At 36.0% G+C, this 25,748-nt stretch overlaps 1 protein-coding gene across 1 annotated transcript; it reads right to left on the bottom strand.

Annotated features, from left to right (window-relative positions):
* Nucleotides 1–1,909: 1,909 nt before the first annotated feature.
* Nucleotides 1,910–21,172, bottom strand: MS3_00002832 (uncharacterized protein; the record flags this gene model as incomplete). The annotated part of the gene is made up of 8 exons (XM_012937169.3): nucleotides 1,910–2,398; nucleotides 3,961–4,095; nucleotides 5,674–5,766; nucleotides 9,180–9,266; nucleotides 11,241–11,383; nucleotides 17,336–17,461; nucleotides 20,805–20,946; nucleotides 20,987–21,172. 7 exons carry the CDS (start codon nucleotides 21,170–21,172, stop codon nucleotides 3,997–3,999), a joined length of 876 nt encoding a protein of 291 aa, XP_012792623.2. The 3' UTR covers nucleotides 1,910–2,398; nucleotides 3,961–3,996.
* Nucleotides 21,173–25,748: the final 4,576 nt, after the last annotated feature.

The raw sequence follows: 25,748 nt of genomic DNA, 5'->3' as shown, positions 1-25,748 counted from the left end.
GTCCTTGGGGAGAGTTACCAAATAGCATACTAAAAGAAGTAACGGACCAATAGCATTTAAGATATTTCCCAGTGGGAAATACGATATGGTGACAAGAGCGCCTTCGGCGCGAAAACAAAGAAATTCAAGTTTTCTAAATAAATTACAAAATTAGGTCCTTTCCCAAGTGAGTTCTGGGGATCTAACGTCCCCAACAGATTTTGAATATTCTTAGTATATATACATGCTGTGCGAATCGCCTCCATGTAGCCATTACAACATATGTTTATATTGAGTGGGTGGAATGTGACTAGCAGTGAAATCTAGAAAGTGAGTTTCACCTGTTGATATATTATCTCAATTTTGATATTGGTATTTGAAGTAAAAGGTACTGGGATTGAACCCCTGGATGAATATCAACTCTGGGATCCAAGCACATATGACTAACGAATCCTAGATGAGACGAAGCGTACACCCTGAATTTACTTGCTAACCACATTTCACCTGTTCTTTACGATCAATACTGACCATTATTTTTTAGAATTTCCCAATAAATATTTGAATAACTTCTAATTCGATTTCATGGTTGAGAAAAGGCCAAAACTTTAATTCCAAGTAAACCTATGACGTTAAGGAAATCAAGATAAAATAAATGATTTTCCCCGTTTATAGTCATTTTGTCAACTTATTTACATGAGATGTAAACTATAGACAGTAGTCAGTATCACAGCTTGTTGGTGAAAGACTTCAGCGGAATAAATCAATTCATTATTTTCTTAATGGTGGTCTATAGGAATCGCTTTTCAGTCAAATGACTTCACGCTTATGCAATATAATTAAGAAACTATTTCCGATTCCAAAAAAACAATTGATTTTAAACTGATCCCACCTTAACTATTCTATTTATTAATTTAAACATAAACATCGGTACAAAGGGTGCCAAAATATTTATTCGCCACACAATCCGTGTGCAGGCCGGGATACTGCCTGGTTCCCGGACCGAAGGAGATAGTTTTCTTAGAAAGTCACTTCGCGAGCCTTTGACCGAGAGGTCTAATCCACAAGGCAGTGGAACATTAGATGAGGTCGCATGGTAGCCAGTGACTAGAAATGGGTTCATACACCATTTTTTATTCCAGAATTCTGGAGTTCATATACACCACTGGTTTCTAATCAGGATTTTTCATCTCCTCTATATAGATATTCGGTACCTACCAAACCTGTTTAGGCACCGAAGACCCGATTTTCGTCCACTTAACTTCGTAATGAAATGATCCTTTAGTACTAGCTCTTTAAATCTTGTCATTGATGTTTGGGACTGTGACTGGTGGGTCTCTTTTGGCATATGTGCATTCTATGCGGACTACCTCGATATTACCATGATAAACAGAGATGGATGGTGCCTATCAATGGAATCTAGTATGCTCATTCCGTCCCATTTGGTACTTTTCAACAGGATTTACTTGAACCCTATAGTTAGTGTTTACTCCAGGACTCCAATCTACTACCGTTCGCTTCAAACGCCATCACGTCAGCCAAAAGCAGACTGATGAGTTACAGTCCTAAGCATCAATAGGAATATACAAAAATCCAATGCAAATGAATTAAACTTCACCCCATGTCACGAGCGAGTATCTACTTGGACATACATAATTATCAGGTAGAAAATGCAATGCCGTTTGAAGCGAATGGTACTAGGTTCCAGTCCCAGAGTGAACACCAACTCTGGGATGCAAGCAAACCCAGCTGACGAGTCCCAAATGGAACGAAACGCAAGTCCTGGATTCCACTAATAGCCACCATGTATCTCTGCTTATAATAATTTGTAAATTACTGTTTACGTCAAAACCAAGGTATATACATTTCAGAATCGCTGTACAATAGCTGATGTTGGTCCTTGAGAAAAACTAACCAACACTTTATCTTGACTCCCAGTATTAATTCCAAACCCTATTTTGTTGAATGCATTGTGACCCTAAGGCGATTAGTATCCTCGTCACTGACTCAGTGGTTCATCTTAGTTTTTATTGGAAAACGGTTTTCTGTCACGGAAGGAAACAACCGTTGAAGTAGAATTTCACGTGATGTTATTTGCTATAAAAATAATAAATGATTTTCTTCTGCAAAACAATGTATAACAATAAGACGCGGAAGAAATCAACATTTGTTCTGCATTTATTTCCTTTTATACGTGTGAAATCGTTATGAAACAACACAAGTAATTGTTAAAGAAAAAATTTGTATGAAAAAGTGACATTCAAAAAAATTCTAAATGTATCACAGATATTTAAGTAGAAATATAAGTAGTTTGTAAATATGAAATGATAAAATGATGTAAATGTTGAGGAACATTATCAGAAATCCATTCGTTTTATTACTATTAATATTATTATTAAAGAAGGACCCTCGTGTCTTCATTCTGTAATTATAATTAAATAGAAAAGGTTATAAGAAAATTAAATGTTTAAAGATATACAGTTGAGATTTGAATGGACTTGAAAAGTGTTTCCTAATCATCAGGCAGTATATAATAGTGTAACTTCACTTGTTCTGTAGCATAAATGATTTAATTATGTAGATCTACCCCAAAGTTTTAATAACTTATTGCTTTTTTACCAGGATTAAAAAGTGAGCTTTTGTTTGAACAAGCAAAATCAACCGGTCAAACAGACAGCATTTGAATTACTAGTACAACTAATTTGATAAATCATTTTCAACGAAGTACGTCGATGTATATTGGGTTTGTTTGGATTCTCAGTATAATGGAAGTACAACAATGGTAAGACACTAGTAAAAGAGATTAGATGTGATCAAACCTCGAAAATTAATGACAAATGTAGCTAAAATAATTAGCATATGTACAAATCAGTTGGGTCGTATATTTTTGATTTCGTTTAGCGTATGATTATTGACGACCTTTTAACAACGCTAAAATGATCTTGAAATGTCTACTTAACTACTAAGATTAAATGAGGGTTATATATTAGTGCGGTTGACCTATTAATGTTTTCATCACGAACCGGCATCAGCTATAACACCACAATGGTATATAGCCAAATGAGTGAAAGAATTTTGCGCCAAAATCCAAGACTTGTGATCTGAAATCTGATTGGTTCATCCCTAAATTATAGTCTTGCCGATAGTTCTGTACCTAAAATAACCCCCCTACCAGTGTTCAGTTTCAAGTTCCAAAACCATTTTAATCGCTAACCGAAAACAAAGTCTCTCCGTCAACCAGATCGTACGTATTGGGCTATATTCAACAAGCTGAAAAATACGAATTACTAACTCTCATACCTTTGTTATGTACAAACATTGCTTCGGCCACATTGATTTTCTATAATATCAACAAAAAATGACTCAAGCTCCTTCATTTTCATCCTGATAAATTTCTCGTTCTGTTCTGATACTAATTATAGAAACGTCGGATATTCCATATTTGTGTTCATATGATTTATGACTAACAAGCTAACCCTATGTGTTACGTACGAATAGTCAAAAAAAGTATACTTCTTAAAAAGTTGCATAATAATGAATACAAATGTGTAAACTATTTTATATCAGAAGTTTAAACACAGTAAACATAGAAGTTTTCTAGAAAAACAGTATCAGTAAGAAGTGTTTGAATAATAAGTAAAAAAATGTACAATCAAGTTAAGGTGCACGTTAAAGTGGTTTTTCATAAAATTGCATAAATAACCTTTATCATATAGATGACTAAAATTTGCATAGAATCAATTTATGTGATCTAAGAAATATGGTTCTGTTGTTATCTAGTTTTTAATGATACACACTGACTGACGCAATTTTTTGCTTAAAAAAAGAAAATAAACAACAATGTACTACTGAAAACCAACACAGGCAATTTATTTGCATTAAAAAATGTTTTCAGAGAAAACAATCATTTAGACGGCATCATTTACAATGATAAATATGTATGTGTGTGTATTATACAAATGTAAATTGGCAATAAAATCTTACCTTCTTTTTGAATTAGTCTGAGTTCCCGGATTTTTTTTAGATCGCACGTAATGCCGATTCCACTGCATCTGAACACACTCTAAAGTGTTCCGATTGAGCTTTTAAAAGTTTTTTCAACTCTTCTTTTTGTGAGTCCTAATTATTGTAAATAGTAGTAGTGTGAGTAGTATTGTTTTTCAATAAATAAGGAAATAAAAAATAAACTAAATAGTTAAGTTTTTATAAAACCGATAATCAGAAAAATAATTTTGTTTAGAAATGTATCCAATAAAGTAAGCTAACAAAACTAAAACTACTTTGAAGGTATAAAACACATCTATTTAGATGAAAAAAGAGAAAAACAATAGCCAGACATTTGTAGTGATTTTATTTGATTCAATACACAGAATACTTGAATTGTTTTCTATGGTCGAATTCACTTTTGTAAAAAGCGTCAATCGTGCTTTACGTAACGTAGCTTCAATTGACTCATGATCTCAACCATTGAAAATAAATATGTGTTACATAAGCTTATATCAAAACACTACCTGAAAAAATAACAATGTCTCAGGGGTTTTCGTTATTCATATTTAGAGGATTTGAAATGAATTCTGGGATGGTGGAAAAGATTAATAGCTCAGATGGGTGATTTTTGATGGGTTTTCGTTATCCGAGCTGGATGGATTAATTGTGAAGCTTCCGTTGTACTTCTGAACGTCATCATCGACACAAAGTTCAAATAGAAGTGAGATAGTCGAAATCTTCCCCATAGGACTGGTAGCTTGTCCTCACAACCTTGATTTTGACAGGTCATCGTTGATCTTTAACTCGTTGTTGTCTGCATATTTATTTTGAATGTTTCTCCCTTTAACCTGATTCTCGACCCCCTAAATGTCCATCCTTTTTCTGATAAGTTGATAAACTGGTTTGATTTAGGAGTTTTTATTGATTATTGATTAACTTAAGAGCTAAAATGGTGAAACTTTTTTGGTCTTAATTATTTCCCCCTACCAAATATCTCGAGACTTTCCCGGTCGAATATGTGCCCGCAATTTTTCATGCGCATTGATACAAGCAAAAATACATCATAGCATTTGACGGCTAATTGTTTTTCATGAAGACGACGACAAGCTACCAGTCATATATGAAGAAACCTAAATACCTTATTCTTACCTGAAGTTTAAGCTGATGATGTTGTTCAGAAGAACAATAAGAACTTCTCGATCAAACCATTCAACTCAGAGAACAAAGGATCAGCGAAAAAGTGTATTCCTGTCCTTTTTATGATGCAGTAGATTTTTTATTTTGATTTAGAATTTATTCGACGAATAATTTTAAGCAACAGATCCTAATTATTAAATTCTACATGAATAATATCTTAAACAAGTATGGTTGACTAACTAACTTTCCTATTTTAATATTACACATTAAACTGGATAATAGTGCACAGATGCAATAATACATGATTATTAGAAAGCAAGAAGGTTGGGCGGGGTACTCTATCAGTGACAGCAAGCAATACATTTTGAATAATAGTCACAACTGTTCAAATCAACTACATCTTAATTACGGTTATGGTTTATTTATTGTCATGGTTTTCAACAATTTCACCCCACGGAAATGGTCAATGGCAGGAAAAATTCTTAACTACTTCAGAATCCTCAAATCCATGTATGGTAATAATGATAACATTAATAATAGCCAACAATTTTAAAATGACTGCGTATAACTTACAAATTTGTCTATGCTTTCTTGTAAACAACGTCTAGTGGTTTCACACTGAATATTGAATGCTGATTCGGCATCTTTCAACGATTGATCAAATGTCTTCAGCAGGAAAAGAATGCATAGTCATATGTATAAATTTATGTAGATGAAATAATTTTAAAGATTTGGCATGAAGACTTTAATATCCAAAAAGTTTGTGGAGATTTCGGAAAAGTATACAGTCAACACCATAGATTGGTGCTGGATATCAACCTAATGGTTCAACTGTTAAATAATTGTTGTGTTATCTGAAAGCCCTGGGTCTAATGAGTCTCATACTAGGATGAAACAGCTATTCAATAAATTCTGATTTTTAATAGTTATTCGATTAAGAACAGTCAGTGATGTAAGCTATGCAGTTAAAGATTTGTTAAACTCTCTGAGCTAGAAGTGTATTGAATTACCAGTTGACATACATCTTCAGATGAACACATCGAAAAGTCCACAGTATCGAAACTAAAACAGGACACTTAGCCGTAAAGCCGATTAATAAGGATGTATGAACGGTTCTAATGTCAATAAATCTAAGAATTGAAACTTTATACATGTATCTATTTTCTCACAATTAATTGCCAGTAATTTTATGTATAACAAAGTAAACTAATTGATGATTAGCTCTTACGATGTTTTGAATTGTAATAAAGATAATTGGTAGTATATCGCTGTGAAATTTTCTGAAATGAGAGCCTATGACAGTCACTAAATTCATTAAGCGAAAATAGTGGCTGTCTTTTAAATGATTCGTAATCAAAAAAATTATGATCAATCGTAACCTTTCCTACTTACCCTAATTAATTCAAAACATTTCTTTGGACTGGTAATTTAAACTTATTAGAAAAAAAATGATGAAAAATACGATCATTTTATCAGTCAGTCAGTCAGCTACAATGTAGGACCAGGCAAATATGTACATCGGTCCAAGTTGCTATACCTAATTAACACAATAAGATGAACGCCAAGTTCATAGAAGTAGTTATTTCAATGGTAGTAATATATAAAAGAAAGATTGTATAAGGATATAGTACAGGAAGAAAGAATCAGTTCGTAGAAAGAAATGTATGAAGTAATTTTAATCTCGCGGTTTGGGAGAAGACAAAGAGTGTATACATCTACGCCATTATGATCGATTCTGAGCAATGTCACCCAAGTCTCCAACCATTGGTTACAATAGTTGCGCGGACCCCAACCAAGTAGTCTGCATCTACCAACATGGCTCAGACCAGAAGTTAGTGACTTCAAGGACTAGTACCACGTCTTGGTTTGGCCGTCCCTAACTCCAAACGTCTGCAACACTAGTCAGCATTGCGCGTCGTGGTAATCGATGTCCAGGCATACATAACACGTGGCCCAACCATTTCAGTCAATGACGATTTACAACCCCATTAACTGACTTACCATCATCCACTAATACCCTGTGTCTAAACTCACTATTATTTACCCGGTGATCCCAACAGATGCTGGCAATACTTCTAAGACATCTATGATCAAATACAAGTAACTTATGAGTATCTTCGACTCTTAATGGTCACGTTTCACAGCCGTGAAGTAGAACAAAACGAACTGCTGCACAATATACTCGTCCTTTAATTTATAGACAGATGTTTCGCCTCCACCACAGGTGAAGTAAGTTGGCAAAAGCCAAACGACCTTTCTGAATCTGTGTTCAGATTTCGTCAGACACCAACCCATTAGGGCTGATCAAACTCCTAAGATAAGTGAAGTTGTCGGCGCGATTGACTATTTCACTCCATATATCTAGTTCAGGTGCTGACGCAGACCAGTCCTGAAGCAACAACTTGCATTTAGAGGAGAAGAGCATCCCAAACATTCTGGCACTGTTGCTCAGTGCTACCAAAAGACTCTGCATTTGATAAACGTCTTCACCAAACAGGACTATATCATCTGCGTATTCTAAGTCGATAAGTGGACCTCCTGGTAGGACATCAATGCCCGAAAATTCAGTCGATGAGAACGTTATTTCCATCAGTAGGTCTATGATGAAGTTAAACAAAAATGGAGAAAGTGGACAGCCTTGACGGACACCACTTGAGGTTGCAAGAGCAAATGACAGTTCGCCATAAGCCCTGACTCGACTAGTAGTGTTCGAGTAAAGAGCCCTCATAAGGTTTATGTACTTCTGTGGTACGCCTTTCAATGACAGACACTACCACAGAATCTCGCGGTCTACGGAGTCAAATGCTGCTTTTAAGTCAACAAAGACCACCGTTGTCGGATGCCAATAAGCATCCTTGTGTTCTAGAACCTGACAAATGGTGAATATATGGTCGATGCAGCCACGACCAAATCTGAAGCCGGCCTGATTTTCTCGTGTTTGCAGTTCACGAGTCTTAGTTATTGATGCTAGCATTTTAGATGCAATTTTAGTCAAACTAATCCCTCTATGGTTGTCACAAAATGATTTTGACCCTTTCTTATATATTGGGACAATCAATGATTGTGACCAGTCAGATGGGATTACGTCCAACTCCCAACAGCACTCAAGACCACTGGTCATTTTATATGTACGTACGTTTCCAAAGTTTACATCATGAGCTGGTCCTAGCTGAACAACCATTGAAAACCAGGCAACACTGAGCAGCTGTTTCGTCTCATTATGGAACTCCACAACAAAGCTCATCTATGCCCCTACTACAGGGGATCGAACCTAGGACCTTCGGATTCCGCGGCGATCGATTAACTTATGGAAAACCGAGCCTGTATCCAATGGTGTGCGTTTATAACTTTGATCAATTCACGATATTTCTCTACCACCTTTCGTTGCCTGAGATGAATAAATAACTTGCACACGACAAGGCCGAGCTCCACTAGACAGAGCATCCCACTATAACTCCCGGGATCGCTCGGTAGTAAGCACATAAGCATCATTGGTATAAAGCATTAGTTCGTGAAGCAATCTATAAAAATTCAATAATTTCTATAAACCCCCAGCAATGTTAAGTACACCTTACCAAACATTCGTTGCTACGATCAGATAATAGTCATATTGTGGTGTACACTACTTATGTTGACAGATATAAGTAGTATGTAGCCTCAATCGGAAGTGAAATGCCTGTCGACAGAAGATTGAATTGAAGAGAACAGGAAGGAAAACAAAGTACAATTGTAATAACAACAGAATTGAAGGAATCATAAAGCATGTAAAGGATAACTGAAGGAAGGTGTGCAAGTAATGTATTTAATGTATGGTTTGCATATTTTAGTGAAGCAGTTTGATTTCCCTATCTCACTTCAACATCACAAAACCTAACCAATAAAAATCATTGTAAACATTATGTTCTTTTTAACATTTCCCCAGTACTACATCTAACTTAATACGATTACTTGTTTACTTACATTCCTTATTATTTATTTTAGCTAGATGAGCGAAATAAACTATTTGTTTAAAAAATGGTACACTAGTAGACAAATTAAATTCACAACACAAAAACTTTAAAGAAAGACACAAGCCTTACATGCTGTTTGTTATCTTTTGCACGTTTCTTTGATGTTTTAATACGATCTAAATCCAATCGAGCATTTTCCAATTTGTCTCGTTCTTGCTGCAAATATCCACCAAAAAGAAAACAAATCTAGTCATATACAGGAACAAAGCATCGAAAATAAAGAACTCTTTAAAGCGAAATAGAAAAACTATGGATTTACCAATTGACCCTCTTCTAATGTGTTTTTTTATGGTCACTGTTGAGCATACCGTACTTCAACCAAATACGAATGGCTTTCATCTACACAAAAGATATATAGATGACACTTTGCTCATTTGTGATGAAAATGGTGACCTAATTGTCATCTTGGATAAGTAAAACAGCTGTCATCAGTTAATTAAATTTACATTTGGCTTAGACGAATTTAGAATTTCACTTCTTTGATTTCTTATTGAGAAGAAAATCAGATGGCATAGTGCAACCTGAAATGGCTAATATATGAATTTTCATGGCTGGGCTCCATTAAAAAGGAAGAGAAATTTATTTCAATGTTTATCCTTAAAAGCTTGGCAAATATGTTCCGAAAACATATGGCTATCCATCTAGATCCATCGAAAAAAAAACATGAAACCAAAATTAGTCTAGAAAACCTGCAACAGTTCATAAAAGTATTCTTTCCATGAGCATTGAGTTTAAGGGGAATACTACTGCAAAATTTTGAAGAGCTATTATCACTTTCACGTTCTATCGAATTTAATCATCACCTTTCTCATATTCGACAAGTGAAAAGTTATCTTCCATAAATTCGGATTCATCTTAATACCATTCTTTAAATTGTCTGTTGTTATACAATTTTCTTTCGACGCCTGAAACTACGTAATCCTCTATTTTTTAAAAGACTATTTATTAATTAACTGTAAATACAACTGTATAGCCTGCGTACACGATATGATCGAGAAAAAAAATTTTCTTTTCTGAATTGACTTTAATTTTTGTTTGACAGAAAAACCAATGATGATTTGGACATACAGTGTATTTTCTCCTAACAAATCTAATCACAAAATTTATGGACAAAAGTAACAAGTGTATTTGCAGTATAAATTCTCCAGAAAATAAATCTTTAAAAGTACATCAACTGATATAGTACATGAAGTGTATCCATATGGTACCAAAACCTGTGATTATTAGGAATGAAGTGCATCAAATTCAGAATTTTCAGTTGAAACCACAAGTCGATCTAAGCTAGACAACCATTGGAAACCTGGAAGCACTGGATAGCCGTTTCATCCTAGCACAGGACTCCTCAGCAGTGTGTTTATACGACTCCACACCAGGAACTCGGACCCAGGACCTTCGGCCTCGAGCACGAACCCCTAACCTCTAAACTACTGAGCCAACGTTCGACGGTGTTAATATCTACCTTCAATTAATCTGTGACCTTGTGCAACGCTTCATCCATTGTCTAAGGTGGATATCCGTTTTGTAGCCGATATAGATTGAACTTCATTGGTCACGGCCTCTCACTAGAACTCTAGGAGTTACATCTTGGAACTAATAACTAATGAGAACATGATTGTCATCAGTATTTGAAATTCAACAATCTTCACAAACTCATTGTGATAGTACAGTGTTAAATGCTAGGTTGTTATTAACTAATTGTGTTCAGTGTTCCATTCTAACTACTTTTCGGCTTTCGACTTAAGAGTAATTATACGATCACGTCAAATATTATTTGTGAATAGACAGTAGAATATTATTCAATAGTTTTGCTGAAATTCAACGAATGCTTTTCACAAATAGGAACATAAATTATTATGCAACCAAACATTACATGTTAGTCATCCAATTAAATATACACAAATAGAGTGAAATGAGTGTTAAATTTAAAAACAGAAAGCATGTTTATACAGGTAAGTGCATTAAAGAAACAACTTGATATTAATGCCAATTATAAGAAAAGTACTTGTTTGAACATGAATTTATAATGTAGAAAAAAGTAAGAGAAAGCAGCAAAAGATAAAAAACAGTTGACTTACTTATCAAAATATTGATAATCAGAAAAAATTAACATGATATTTAAAAAAAAGTTACTTTTGCTAATTTGGCTTCAGACGCTATGTAAGAGCGTAACCATTTAATGTATTCCGAAGTGACAGTTTCTTGCAATTTTCTTTCAGATTGTCCAATTTCCATTTGAGCCATTGCACATTTCTTAAGTGCATCACCCGATGAACCTAGAAACAAAATTTTATTCCAATCATTTTATATAATATAATTGCATATTTGTATCTCTTCTATGTTGTCTAAGATTGATCGAAAAAAAACTGTCCTGTTATGGCTTATTCCTAAAAATTTAACATTTTCTCATACAGTATGAAATGAAATTAAGTGAAAAATCATTAGAAATCCAACAAAGTTAAATGACCATTGATGTTCATAACTTAGAATAGATTCTATTATTGGTGAACACTGTTTTACGAAAAGTGAACTTAAATTGATTCCAATTATCATGATGATTGCAAGTTTTAATTTCAACTGAGAACTTTAAGCTCTACGTATGGTGGTTCTTTAGTATTTATCTTCTTGATGATCATCATCCAGATATTTGTTTCTTACTGTATTGTTACCAAATATATCGGTATAGATTTCAAGATAATATTGTTATGTAAAATGTAATTGCACATCGGAAGTTATTTTACGTCGATATACATATATATTGTCATTAGATCATGTTTTCTGGCTGCCAACAAATACACTTTATTTCGAGAATTGTCTTAATGAATACTAAAAAGTCGGACAGAAGTATAACTGATTCAAACAAATGCACATGAACAATTATTTCCTACCTTGTTTTGACCTTGTTCATTTAGTTCGTTCCGTTTGAAAGAGTAAGATTGGTAATGTACAAATAATATGATAACGACTAATCAAAGACAGACTTGCAAACCACTGGATATCTACTCAGTGGTCTACAGTTTAGGCGTTCACGCGCGAAACCGATAGCCTTGAATTCGATTCCTGGTTATGAGGTTATGGATGTGCACTGCTGGCGAGTCATATACTACGCCCAAACAGCCGTTGAACGCCTCCAAGTTTTTAATAGTTGTCTAACTTAGAGTGGTTAGTGATTTCAACAAAAAAACATTACGAATTCTACGTCTTACCTGACAATGTAAAGGTGTGCCTTACAACTGAGAAACATATGTTTGAATTTTTTACACAGATAACAAAGAAAACAAGATTTCCTGTATGTACTGGTATTCATCCAACTAGTGATTTATTGAGTTCATGTCTTATTCACAAGAACAAACCCGGTAAACTTTCAACTATTTGTTATACTCGTGACCGCCGATTAGAGAGCAGTGACTTATCGATCGGATCAATGACGCGAAAACCCGTATGAGCAGCCAAGAGTCCTGATTGGTCCCGATTTCTACCTAGCCCAGCCAGCTAAGTCCAGAACACCAATCCGAGCCTCTGCGATATGAATCATGTATTTCAAACATACTCGGTTTATATACCAATCAGACAGACCACATCATACCAATAAAATATGAAACAACATTTGTACAAGAATTAGCCAGATGTGGTTGTGAATGACGGAGGTAGTAATTAATATACTGGGTATAACTCAAGAAAGTATCAAAGAATTATAAAGTAGTGAAGTAAATGAATATTTGTATGTCATCAGATGTGAAAATTCCAGACAGAGATGCTTCTAGAGAATACAAACTAATGTCGAAGTTACTTTTCAGCAGCCATAAAACTGATTATATTAACAGAGTAACATAAGTAAAGATAAAAAAATAGCCCATGATTGAAAGAAAGTAATTTTTATAGGATAAAAATGCTGAGCAGTTGAATGTTGAAAACTAAAAGTTACCACGGTTGTTAGAGACTAAGTAGTTATCTTCTTTCGAATACATAGGCTCAACTTCAAATTTTTAGCAGCGATGGCATTAACGGAACGTAGTAAACTACAATTTGTTTGAGTATTGGTTATTTTAAACGATTTTAAAGTACCGAACTTGTTTCCATTATCGAGCAGATGGTGAACAATAACATTGTTGAAAATACGTTGGCTTTTTCATCCTTTATGGAATGTGCTTCGAGATACAAACAAGAAGCCTCCTTTCCGTTCCTCCAATAAAAATGTTTTGGCATGAACATGTAAACTGATAAATACAATTGGAGGTAATATGGGGTGCAAATTTGCCTACTGTTTCTATTTTAATGAGCAACACAACAAAATTAGTTTAGCGAATGGATACGTCGTTTTCGGTGCAACATTTTGTCAAGAATAAATCATGCTAATTATTTCATCAACTTTGATGCTGTCTTTCTCCCAACATTAGCGAATTCTATCCACTTACTTCTTGTTTTACCGAACTTATAACTCCTCCATAACTATTGTCGTCATTATACTAATCTTTATTATTATGATTGTTATTGGTGTTTCTAGATTATAAGGAGCTGACGAAAACTCCACGAAATAAATAAATTCATCTTATTCAGTTTCACTTGCTTGAGTTGGTTAACTAATGAACAATGTAATCTAAGATCTTTTCATCTACTTTACAGTTATTTATGTAAAGAAGTAAACAACATATTTTTTAACATAGATGCGACACTATGGTCAGCACGAAGACCTCATTTGAAACAAATTTATAAATTCTACCGTGTAGCTAATTAAGAAGAAATAACAAACTATGAAAACTACTTTTTGGGACATTGTATGTTTAATTATTAGACTATAACTATTAACATCCATTTTATGTAACTGAGATGGTGGAGAAAATTTGTAGCTCATGTGGATGATTTTATGTTTATGTAACTCCCCTACTCCCTTAATTATAAGCTTTCATTTAATCTATAAACTATAGTCATATATTTTATCCGAAATTTATTGTAATTTGAACACGCGTCCTATGTCTATTTTTATACTCCAAATACCTTAATTTGACATATATTGTATTTTCTCATTTATAGTGAGTTCTGGTCCCATTGTTTATTTATTTATTTATGTACCCTTATGTTAAAAAGAATATGTGTGTTGATGTTTCTGTCAGTCAGTTTTTCTCAAGTCCTGATAAACAGTCACTGCCCGCATAGCAGAGCAATCGTCAGTGAATAGGATAGTTCTCTGTCCTCAAGGCTAATTAGTCACAAATCGAGCCCACACATTCTCAGTCTCAAGGTTATATTGAATAGCCTAGACCATCAAGACCGTTAACTAGCTCCGCGACTAACTTCCCCGCATATTTAACTACAAGAACAGTTGGTAGATCAGATCCATAAGTATATATATATATATCATGTTGATTCCGATTTTATAATTAACCAATACTTTGTTCGTTATGCTGACTGTAGTTTAGGTTCTTTGTCGTTAGTGGGAATATTAACTCAATACTTACAAGAATACTTACAAACTTAATGGCCAGCGTAAACGGGAACTGAACGGACTTGACCATTCGGAAAATATAAATTATTACATTAAATGTCTTTTCAGTTTATCTTAAGTTGCATAAAATAGGAGATACCATTGCTGAAGAGTAATAAATATGATTTTAGAGTTTTGTATGTGAATATCTGATTTTAGATAATGGTGTGAAGCTGTGCCATCAGAATTATTAATAATAGGGTCAAAAAGTAAGATTACATTTAACGAAATATACTCATTAGACTAAATCTCACCTGCAACGATAGATACTTAGGTATATAGCCGATTCCAGTGAATGTGATACCATAAACACTGGGGTGACATTATATTCAATAAATATATACCTAGCAGAAAACGGTTTAGACTCTAGATTGATTACAGAAACTAGAAAAGTCTATCTTATGCACACAAGCCTTGTACTGGACTAAGAAATGTAGTTCACAGATTATAATTTCTACAGAATAATCATCACTGAACCAGAGGTAAGGGAACTATAGAAATGCTCAACAATAAGCAGAAAAATGGACTTAAGGGTACATTATACCTAAGTAACGGATAAAATAGCTTGCGATAAGGACTTTCACATATACTAAGTACTCTTACTCGGCCCGAACGTTGCTGTTATCTTGACATGGTGGCCGGGATGACCTATCGTAATGAACCAGTCGAGCTATACAGACTGGAACAATCGTTCCTCAAGGTCCTACCATGCCAGACAGGTCGGTTGAAGATCAGCAAGACCAAAAGCGGCAAACTCAAGGTCTGAGGTGGAAGTCGTACTGCTGACTGTACAGAGGTGTGACAGCAGTAAGGTATTTCCTTCAGACAACTAACATAACAGCGATGCTGCCTTCACGCAAAAAAAAATGAGTTAAAAAATGTCGACCCTTAAAATGCACACCTCACCTTATCCTATGGGTTTCCGTCTCCGGCGGTAAGGTCTCAGCAAGTATGGAGCTAACACGAAAACTACTCACAAAAAGGCCGTGTGTGACCGACCTCAGACAGTTGCCCCTTGGGCACTGCGGTCAAGCTCTCGGGTCACAAAGACCACCCCTGACCCCATTTCCTTTCCAGGTACCTCCACAACAACCCCTCCATGGTGAGGTCAACCAGAAATTGAAAACGTCCTCATACCTCTAACAGCACTCAAGATCACTGCATTCATAATCAATCTCCCCTTGAATCCCTAAATATTCCTCCCATCTCGACTTTCAACTCTAAATTTCCTCTTTCAAATTTCTCCTCAAGTGTTACCACAGCCAACGATTCTGGTGCGCAAAACACTGTCCTAGATCTACTGAAACCTCGCTCCAAACTACACATTGGAGACTTTAACGTACTCACCCTATGCCAAATCGGCCAGCGGGAATTCCTGGCTAAGACCCTGGAATCTCGTACCATTGATGTATGTTGTGTCTCTGAAACACGCATACAGGATCCTAGTGTAGTCATTCACTTGACCTCACCTCGGAAAAACGGAGAGCCGACGAGATACACCCTCTGTTTATTTGACGACCTGATGGTTAGTTCTTGCGGACTGGCGATTGTAGGTATGGCACTAAGTACGAGGGCAGAACAAGCTCTATCAGAATGGATCCTCGTTAACAGTCGTCTATGTGCTGTTTGGCTAAATGGCTCCATAAGAACTCGAAAGGATAGGGACACACATCGTTGCCTTTTCGTCGTCTCTGCCTACGCTCCCGCTGACTGCAGCCCGGATGAAGTGAAAGATGACTTTTATTGAAAGCTTTCTGAACTTCTGCAAAAAGTTAAACGCACAGACATAGTACTCGTAGCAGGTGACTTTAAAGCCTAGGTGGGTAGCTTAAACCAAACAGAAAGATATTTAGGTAGATATTTTAGTATTCCAGCTCATTAAACAGATGATGGTGACTGTCTATTGCAACTGTGTTCGAACAATCGTTTATTTTTAGCAAGCATTAATTTTAAACATAAGGAGAGACATCGTCTAACATGGCGACCGCCTGCATCAAACCGATCATAGACTCAAAAAGACCATATTGCCATCAGTCATCGTTAGAGAGGCTCGATAGAAGACTGTCGCTCGTTCTGGAATGCCTGTTTGCAATCCGATCATGCTCTAATACGGACACGCGTTTGCTTGAACCTCACTGAACACAGGAAAACCACATTAAGAAGACCCATTAGAGTTGAACTCGGTGACGAGAAAACCAAAAGTAGATTCCAGGAAAACCTGAGGTCACACTTAGGTAGTTCTGAAAAAGAGGCTGACCCAGATGTTGCTTGGAAACATATACAAACAGTAGAGAACTGTCATCTGATTTTGCAACCTCAAGTGGTGGCCGTCAAGGCTGTTCACTATCTGCATTTCTGTTTAGTTTCACCATAGACCTACTGCTGGAAATAACGTCCTCGTCGACTGAATTTTCAGGAATTGATCACCTTTCAGAGTTTTGGTAGCACTGAGCAACCATAACCGGATGTTTGGGATGCGTTTCTCTTTTGACATGATTATTGAAATGTCTAGATGAATAATTGTGCATTATATCGTATCAATCCAAATTATATAAAAATATACTAACATACGTATTAACCTATGACTTTCAAATAAGATTTATTTTCTCGACAATGAGATCTCTCTGGTACACCAAAAACAATACTAGGCCATCGTTTAAGTTATATTTTGAAATCAAACAAGTTTGGTTTGGATACCTTAATACCATAATCATTGAAGGGCTAATTACGTCATTTATCGACTTACCATATTGTGAGTTTTTATTAATTAGGCTACTAATACGATCCATACTTTCACCTAACTGTTCATTAGCACTCAGGCGAACTTTCTCCCTATTCATTCCTCTAAGTATAAGATCTTCAATTCGTAGGGCTATGGAAAAAGTTAGGAAAATCAACTGCTGAATAGATATCCTATTTTAAAAAGAATTAAGATTACTGTATTTTAGGCATTCTCAATTACAGTAAATAACTTAGCTGACCAATGGAAAACAGAATGTAAATAGTTATCAAGTTTGTGTATTATGTGAATAATTTTTGTAAAGAATAACGTGCTTGAATCAAGAAACATTCACTCAACTTCATAAGGTATTTCATTTATTTTTTTGTTTTAAAGATACACTAATACTTTACTTTTGTTGTAATTATAATGAAACTCCTCATATATTAATTATTTTTGATTGTTTTCATTGAAAAATAACTTAAAGCTTTTTTCGCGTTTCTGATACCGATTCAATTTAGAACGTTCTCTCCTTTAAAATCAACGCTTTTTAGCAACTAGATTTGAGATAGCATTTTGGAAAAAGACCTAAACATAGACTATAGCTAACCAAAGGATAAATATTTTGATGAAAGAGTACTACACAAAACTAATTTTAACTTTGTAAAAGTAGAATAATAATGATAACACAAGTCAGAACAGTACACGTTTCAGTAAATATATTTTTAAGCTTGTATATTATCAATTATACGATTATACTTGTAATACTTTGATAAGATTGGAAGAATATTTTTCCAAACAGCATAATTTAAAGCCAGAGAGATATGCTATTGTTTTACCTGAATACATTATTTAAGAGTCTTACAATAAATCACCATCTTTTACACGAAATTATGCTATTGTAGTAATTATTCTATTCACTGATGACCTCGATAGCAACGAAATATTGTCTTTATTGGTGTTACCGTTGTAAAAAAAAGAGTTCTGATAATAAAAGTGTCTCACACGTCAGGAAAAATTAAGCTAAATTTATTATTATATTATTGTTCTACAAGTGTTCTGTTTTAATGAACCTTTTAGAACAATTCAGGATAATTTTTTGATAAAACTTTGTTTGTTTAACAAAGTAAAACACATAGTTTCTAGAAATTGGGTGTGTCGAGCCCATATTAATTTCTTGAAGACTTTTTAATAATCTATCAAGTTGAACTTGACATGTGTTTTTATTTTCAGACAACAGTCTATCGGACACTTCCATACATAATTTTCTTCCCAGATATTATCTCTAAAAGATAAATTCTTAATCTAGTGACCTTGACTTGTAATTCAAAAGCTGAGAAAAAATTTTAAAAGCCATTTTTATGCCTTTTAAGGAGAATGTCTAAGGACACTTCTTGTTTCATAACTGCTTGAATATCAAGCCAGACGACCTGAGGTTTGGGGGCAATCTACATCTTGCCACAAATAAACTAACAAACAGTTGACGGTCTTTTCTTCTTCCAAAATTATTTTCGACAATTCCACAACTTAAGGAATTACACCACTTTAGCTCTCACTCGCCTTACTTTTTCATAAATGCTACTGTCAACAATTACGTAATATGTAATTATTTTAACCAAACGTAGATTTAAAACATTCTACCAGAAGCTAAGCGACCAATGAGATCAGTATAGCCCCCAACTGGATGCCTTCTAGGTAAATTATTATCACTAGATATAGATATTTGGATGCGTACTCTCTACCCTACTATCTTGCATTTAGTTCACAAGTGGTTAGGGAAGATTCTCGATATCTAGCGATATTATATATCCATTTTGATGTATTTGATTTCAGACCAAAGTGATTGCTATAACCCTTGAGTTTTTTGTGAAATTCTGATCAGTTTTACTTGAAAAAGGCTGACCTTATTGGTGGAAAATGTGGAAACTAAGAACTTAAAATTATATATATATACAGTGATATATGTTCTGAAACAACCAACGATGGTTCAGTTAGTAAATAACCAGTATTTATTTATTTATTTCAACACATAAATATCGGTACAAGAGGGCACCAAATATATATGCGCCACACCATACTTGTGTGTGTGTGGGCTGTGATACTGCCCGGGTGCCCAAACCGAAGCAGGTGGTTTTCTTAGGGGGCCACACCCCTAGCCTTTGACCTAAAGGTCTGGCCCACAAGGCAGTGGAGCATCGTAAGGAGATGCAGTCCCATGGTAGCCGGTGACCAACGATTGGTTCATACGCCATATGTTCCCGCAGGATACTGGAGCCTATGTGCTCCATTGGTTTGGGATCCGGTTAAAGCGCCGGACATTCGCTTTTCGTCCCCTCAATTTCGTAAACAACAGTAATGCCACGAGAAGGCAGCGAGTAGGACTTCCCTGGCTGAGGCTGTATACGCGTGGCCGTATGAGAGTATTTCGAGAGGGAGGGCGAACCCACCCCACTCTCGGCCATACCAGGGCATTTGGGGGCAATAAGATTAAATCATTTTATTCAAATATATTTGTGGCAAAGTTTTCTAGTTTCATATAGCAACCAGATGGTGTAAATCACTAAAAACCGTTGACAAACTTGTAAAATCCCTCATTTCGAGAGATATTTTAATGTCCTAGGACAGATGTGTTTTGTGAAAGTAACTTTAAATTTTTTGAAAATTATACAACAATGTAAATTTACGATCCACGGATAAACTTGAGTGATGTTTGGGTTTTCATGTCTCTTATCGCACTCAAAATCAAAAGCAAGATCCCGTCCCTATAAACGGTCATGATGTTTAAAATTATGTGTTGGTTTTACATAGCTTGTGTATTCTAAATATTTAATCAGTATCTTAATCTTAAAACAGACTTTGAAGGAAATAAGACCCTCTGTCCCCAAATCTTATTAATTTTAAGAAGTATAATATATTTCTGGCTTATGAATACGTTCCTAAACATTTTCTGTAGCCTTTACAATATTACTGTAGAGACTTCTCGATAGAATGAAATTACGAGACGATGATCTAAATGACATATGGTTCTTATTTGAATGGATGTGGACATTTTTTAGGGAAGCTATACAAGGAAAAATATCTTACATTCGCCTCGTTAGTGATGACACGATTTACTTGAGTTTACGTTGAAGAAAGGAACAATTGAGGAATTCTGAATTTATCGTACTTTGCGTGAAATCTGCACAAAAAATGTACAGTTTTGGCACTTTAACCTAGATGAATGGAGTTTTTAGTTCTAACACTGGCATGTGTCCATTATATAAATAACAATAAAAGTTTGCATGTAAATACTAGGCAGTCAGTGAGAAATCACGCTATGTAGGGGCATGTGGGTCAGATGCACTGTGTGCTCGAACAAACAATAAAATTGTGAAATGAATTTCGGAGAAAACTAGCGGTTTTCTCCCACGTTTTACATACTGTTTGGCCACAAATATATGTTCTCTCCGAGTTTTCACAAGCAGTAATGAAATCCTAATATCTCTGAAAACAATACCTGGATTCGGTTGAATCACATTTTCAAGTTGTTCCAAAATGCTCACTGCCCAGTTTCTCCGTTTTTCACCTTCTTTCATCAACTCAGCTAGATCAGGACTGTAAGTTGTTCGTTCAGTAGTACCAAATGCCTCTTCAACAATCTATCATCAGACTTTGATAACCAACTAGAAAACTTTGAACCTGCGAAAATCGGCCAAAAAATGTGTTTGTATCATTCTGTATTTTCTTAGTATCCATGACCACCAAACAGTGATTACAAAGTAAACTTTTGATTAGTGCGCTTTGCAAGTTAAAAATGTGCAGATAGACTAAAAAAACATTTTTCAATCTAGAACACTCATCTAATGGGAATAACGGACAAATCATTCATCTTCTCGAGCCACTTTATAGGAATAAGATATTATGTTTCAGACTGATAGAGTTTCAAGTCGCAAAGGGGGAGGTATAATATTATACGTTAGGGATCACTTTCGTATACAATCCACCATATCGGAGGCTCATATCAGTGGCACATGTGAGGTTGCATGTTGTAAGATTAAATCTAGAAATGGGTTAGTGACTATAGGGGGAATATACCGTAGTCCGTCTTGTCTTGCTGACGACTTTATCCTACGACACATCTGTTCTTGGAGTATGGCAGAATGTTGTCTCATCATTGGGGACTTCAACGCACCGCATATCAACTGGATAGAGCTTACAGCTCCAGGTAGTGGTTTCGATAGCGACCTTTTACCTACCGTTATTCAGTGTGCACTTGTACAATGTATCACAAAACCGACACATATTGATTTGCAACATGTTCCGTCACTGCTGGACCTCGCCCTCACCCACCACTCTGAGGATGTCTTTGATATCCAGCACCTTCCTTCACTAGTGAACAGTGATCACGTTGTAATTCACTTTAAGTTTAGGACACATGGTATACAATTCGTATCTGCTCCACCCCGTCCCAATATCTGGCGAGCCAATATTCCGGAAATCAGAAACTGTGCTATCTCGACTGACTGGTCGGTCGACGCGGATGGATTGATCGAAGATGAATGGAATAAGTTTAAGGCTACATTCGAGTCCGTAACGTCGCCGTTTATCCCATGGTCAGCTATCACATTGCCCTCCATGGATTAATAAGGAAACCCGGAAGCTGTTAAAGCGTAGGAAACATCTCTGGGACTTATTCTTGTTGACAGGTCATGCACCATTTAGGCGTGAGTACCAAAAATACCGTAATATCTGTAAGAAAACCATAGCGAAATCCCGTACCACGTACGAACGACAGTTAGTATATGATAGCCGTACTTGTCCGAAACGATTGTTTTCGTATGTTAAACGGCAAATGAAACGTAGTGATGGTATTCCCCCGTTGCTGTTACACGAAAATTCAGAATTACTAGCTGAATCAGATCGAGCAAAAGCTGAGACTTTTTCAGATTATTTTAGCGAAGTCTTCTCTACGTTTATTGTAACAAATACTTGTCCCACTCACACCGAGATACCAACCATTGAATCTGTACAGGTGACTGAGGAAACTGTCCTTCCGTTGATAACTAACCTCAAACCTGGTAAGATACCGGGCCCTACGGGTACATCCACGGTTGCTGTCATCTCTTGCGGACATTATTTCAAAACCGCTTGCGACACTCTTCAACATGTCCCTCTCACTCACTCAACTCCCTAGAGATTGGAAGGATGCTATAGTCAGTCCTATATTTAAGGACGGTCAGCGACAGATAGTATCTAACTACCGGCCTGTCAGTCTAACTAGCATAGTCGTTAAGTTACTTGAAAAGATAATTCGAGTTAGGTTGCTAAGCCACATAGATTTACACAATCTGTTAGCTCCTGAGCAACACGGATTTCGTAACAAGCGTTCATGCTTGACTAACTTGCTTATTGCGAGGGAGGATTGGACAGCAGCCGTAGATAACGGTCTGTCTGTCGACGTGATATTCATAGATTTTAGCAAAGCGTTTGACAAGGTTTCACACGTAGGTCTTATGCAGAAGCTCACGAGCTTCGGAATAATAGGTACTGTACATGAGTGGATAGGAAATTTCTTATGTGACCGCAGACAGAGAGTTAGGGTCAATGGAACGCTATCCGATTGGAAGCCGGTCAAAAGTGGTGTACCTCAAGGCACCATCTTAGGCCCTCTGCTCTTCCTTCTCTACGTTAATGAGTTACCGCTGTTACTTAGGTCGTCGACATTATTGTTTGCGGATGATGTAAAAATCTGGAGAACAATAAAAAGTGCGGCTGATCATGTGGATCTTCAAGCTGACTTAGACGGTTTAGTTAGATGGGCTCGAGAGTGGGGCTTAGAAATCAATGCTAGGAAGAGTGTACTAATGCACGTCGGTCACGGTAATAGTTACCGTTACACTATTGAGGGTAAACCTCTTCCATGCGTTCAAGAGCATAAGGACTTAGGAGTAATATTAAGTCATGATTTAAAAACGACTGCGCATTGCAGAGCAGCCGCTGTCAAAGGTTTTCGTGCGTTATGGTCACTTTGCCGAGCGTTCAAATCTTTTGACGAGGAAATGTTTTGAATTTTATATCCCATATATGTTAGACCACATTTAGAGTACTGTATCCAAGCAGCTAGCCCGTGTCTGGTAAAGGATACTAACTCCCTTGAGCGTGTCCAGCGTGTGGGAACGAAATTAGTGAAGGGTCTTTCTAGACTCCCTTACGATGAGCGTTTAAAACGCCTAAATCTTTTCCCCTTGTCGTATCGTAGGACACGAGGTGACCTTATACTGGCATTTCGTATCTTTAATTATGATTTGGGTGTTAATATGTCTTATCTTTTTGCTCCCTCCAGCACTAATAATCTCCGAGGTCATAGCAAGAAGGTTCATAAACCACGATCTAATAAACTTAAAGTGGGATCCCGTTTCTCTCATCGAGTAGTCAATCATTGGAACGCCTTACCCGAACAAGTAGTATCAGCCCCATCAGTGAATACTTTCAAGGAAAAGCTGGACCTTCACTGGAAAGCAATGTGTCAGGATTAACACAGGTTCATCAACCTACTATCCTTATTACTGGAGACTGAGGACTGACTTTTGGGACCTCCAGAAATAAATTTAATAATCAATATGTTTGTCATGATCTATAAACCGGTTAATTTCTTTGAGTTTGTTTCTTATTGTTTGGCTGCCGTTTCAAATATTTGGCGGAATTTGTGAATAAAAAAATACATTCACTAACCAAGATAAATCCACCACACCTGACGTACTATAGATCATTAAGAATCTGAAAAAAATGCAACCCTCTTTTGCACAATTCAGTCCTAGATCCTGATTGCTTTTTATTTTTGACTTATTTGTCTAATTTATATCAATTTTTGTAAAACTGGGTCGCACAGTTAATCATGGCCACACTAATAGGGAAATCGAATTATGTAAAGTAAGAGGAACGATGGAGGACATAATTCGAAATTAGTAATTAGGTAAAATTAAGTAAAAATACGTGGTATATTATAAATGAAACAGTTCCTTCAAAATGCAACTAGAAAGAATTCTTTCATCTGATTAGCTATCCACAACTGCCAAACCAGAACTAGTGAATTAACGATCTGACAGAAATCCGCATTTTCAGCAACTACAGCAAGTTCATTTACTGTTTCAGTAATACTACACGATGTAAGTTAATACCTTTTTTGTCACATACTCTCTGGTTTTGGATTCCAACCACAGACCGCTGATCCCACACCACACAGTTATGAACGGGGTCACAATAATATGGTACAGGCTCCCAGAAAACGGAATGTTGGCACGACCAAAGAAGGGTTACGGTTCACTACCTCATTTCCCTTGACACTTTTAACAAAAAAGGATGATGTCACTTTTCTTTGGTGAATCGACCATGTTACTACTCTTGTGTTTATCGGAACTGGCCTGCAAACACAGAAAAGTCAGGGCGAACACAAGCAAATCACACACAGACGAGCGCAATAAAACTTCACATTCGGCTACCTACGAGAGGCGGGTAGGGGTTACACTAGTACGCCTAACTTCTATCCTTATCAATTGTTCAAAGACACTAACTCCTGGGATAGGGTTTGGTCAATTAATATGTGCTCTTCATAGCCTAACTTACTAGTTTCACAGCTACATGTTGGCAGCTCAGTACAGATTATCCTACACTTCCACCAACCTAGAAGGCACTCAATTCCTCCATCCTTTACTGATCGTATTTACTCAATTCTTCATTAACATTGCGTAACCTCATTTAACCATCACTATCTGATCACACTACTAGAGATTGAAGCTATCAGCTCTTGTAATCAGCAGCTAGTGAATGCACTTTGTTCATAAACGATGAAACTAGGTACAACTTGTAAGCGGACTGTCATAGAATAGTTGTGGCTGCGCTATGCCACAAACCCAATGATAGCCCAGGACTGAAAACAAATCAGACCAAATAATACTGAAGCAACAACTAATTAACTAAACAATTAATTTATTAAATAAACAACAACTAAAAAGCTTCCCCCATTTTGTTGTCTAGTCATTAGATTTGGTCGATCACACACTGTTGGTAACGCCACTCTAGTGATTTATGGGACAACAAGATGACTTGGAAGCGAAATTAATATAATGTAGAAGAATATGCCGTAATATATGTACATGATTATGTACAACAGCTCGTCGTTTCATTCATCATCTTACCTGATGGAGCACCAAATCATTCTAAACCGCATTGTACTCTATCATACTATGAAATATCTCATTAAGTGGAAGAGTCACTTACATCTTTACCAAAGCGGTTCACTACAATATCTCCGTACTTACAATATTCCTCGGCTAATTTATTTAATAACATTATTGACATGAGCAACTGAAACATAAATAACTGTAAGCAACACCCCATAATATTTGGAAATTCACGTAAACTGATGCATGTCACTGTGTATGACAACGTTAGTTCGATATTA

Source organism: Schistosoma haematobium, chromosome 1 (genome assembly GCF_000699445.3).
Source record: "Schistosoma haematobium chromosome 1, whole genome shotgun sequence".
NCBI lineage: Eukaryota > Metazoa > Platyhelminthes > Trematoda > Strigeidida > Schistosomatidae > Schistosoma > Schistosoma haematobium.
This window is presented reverse-complemented; position numbering and strand designations above follow the sequence as displayed.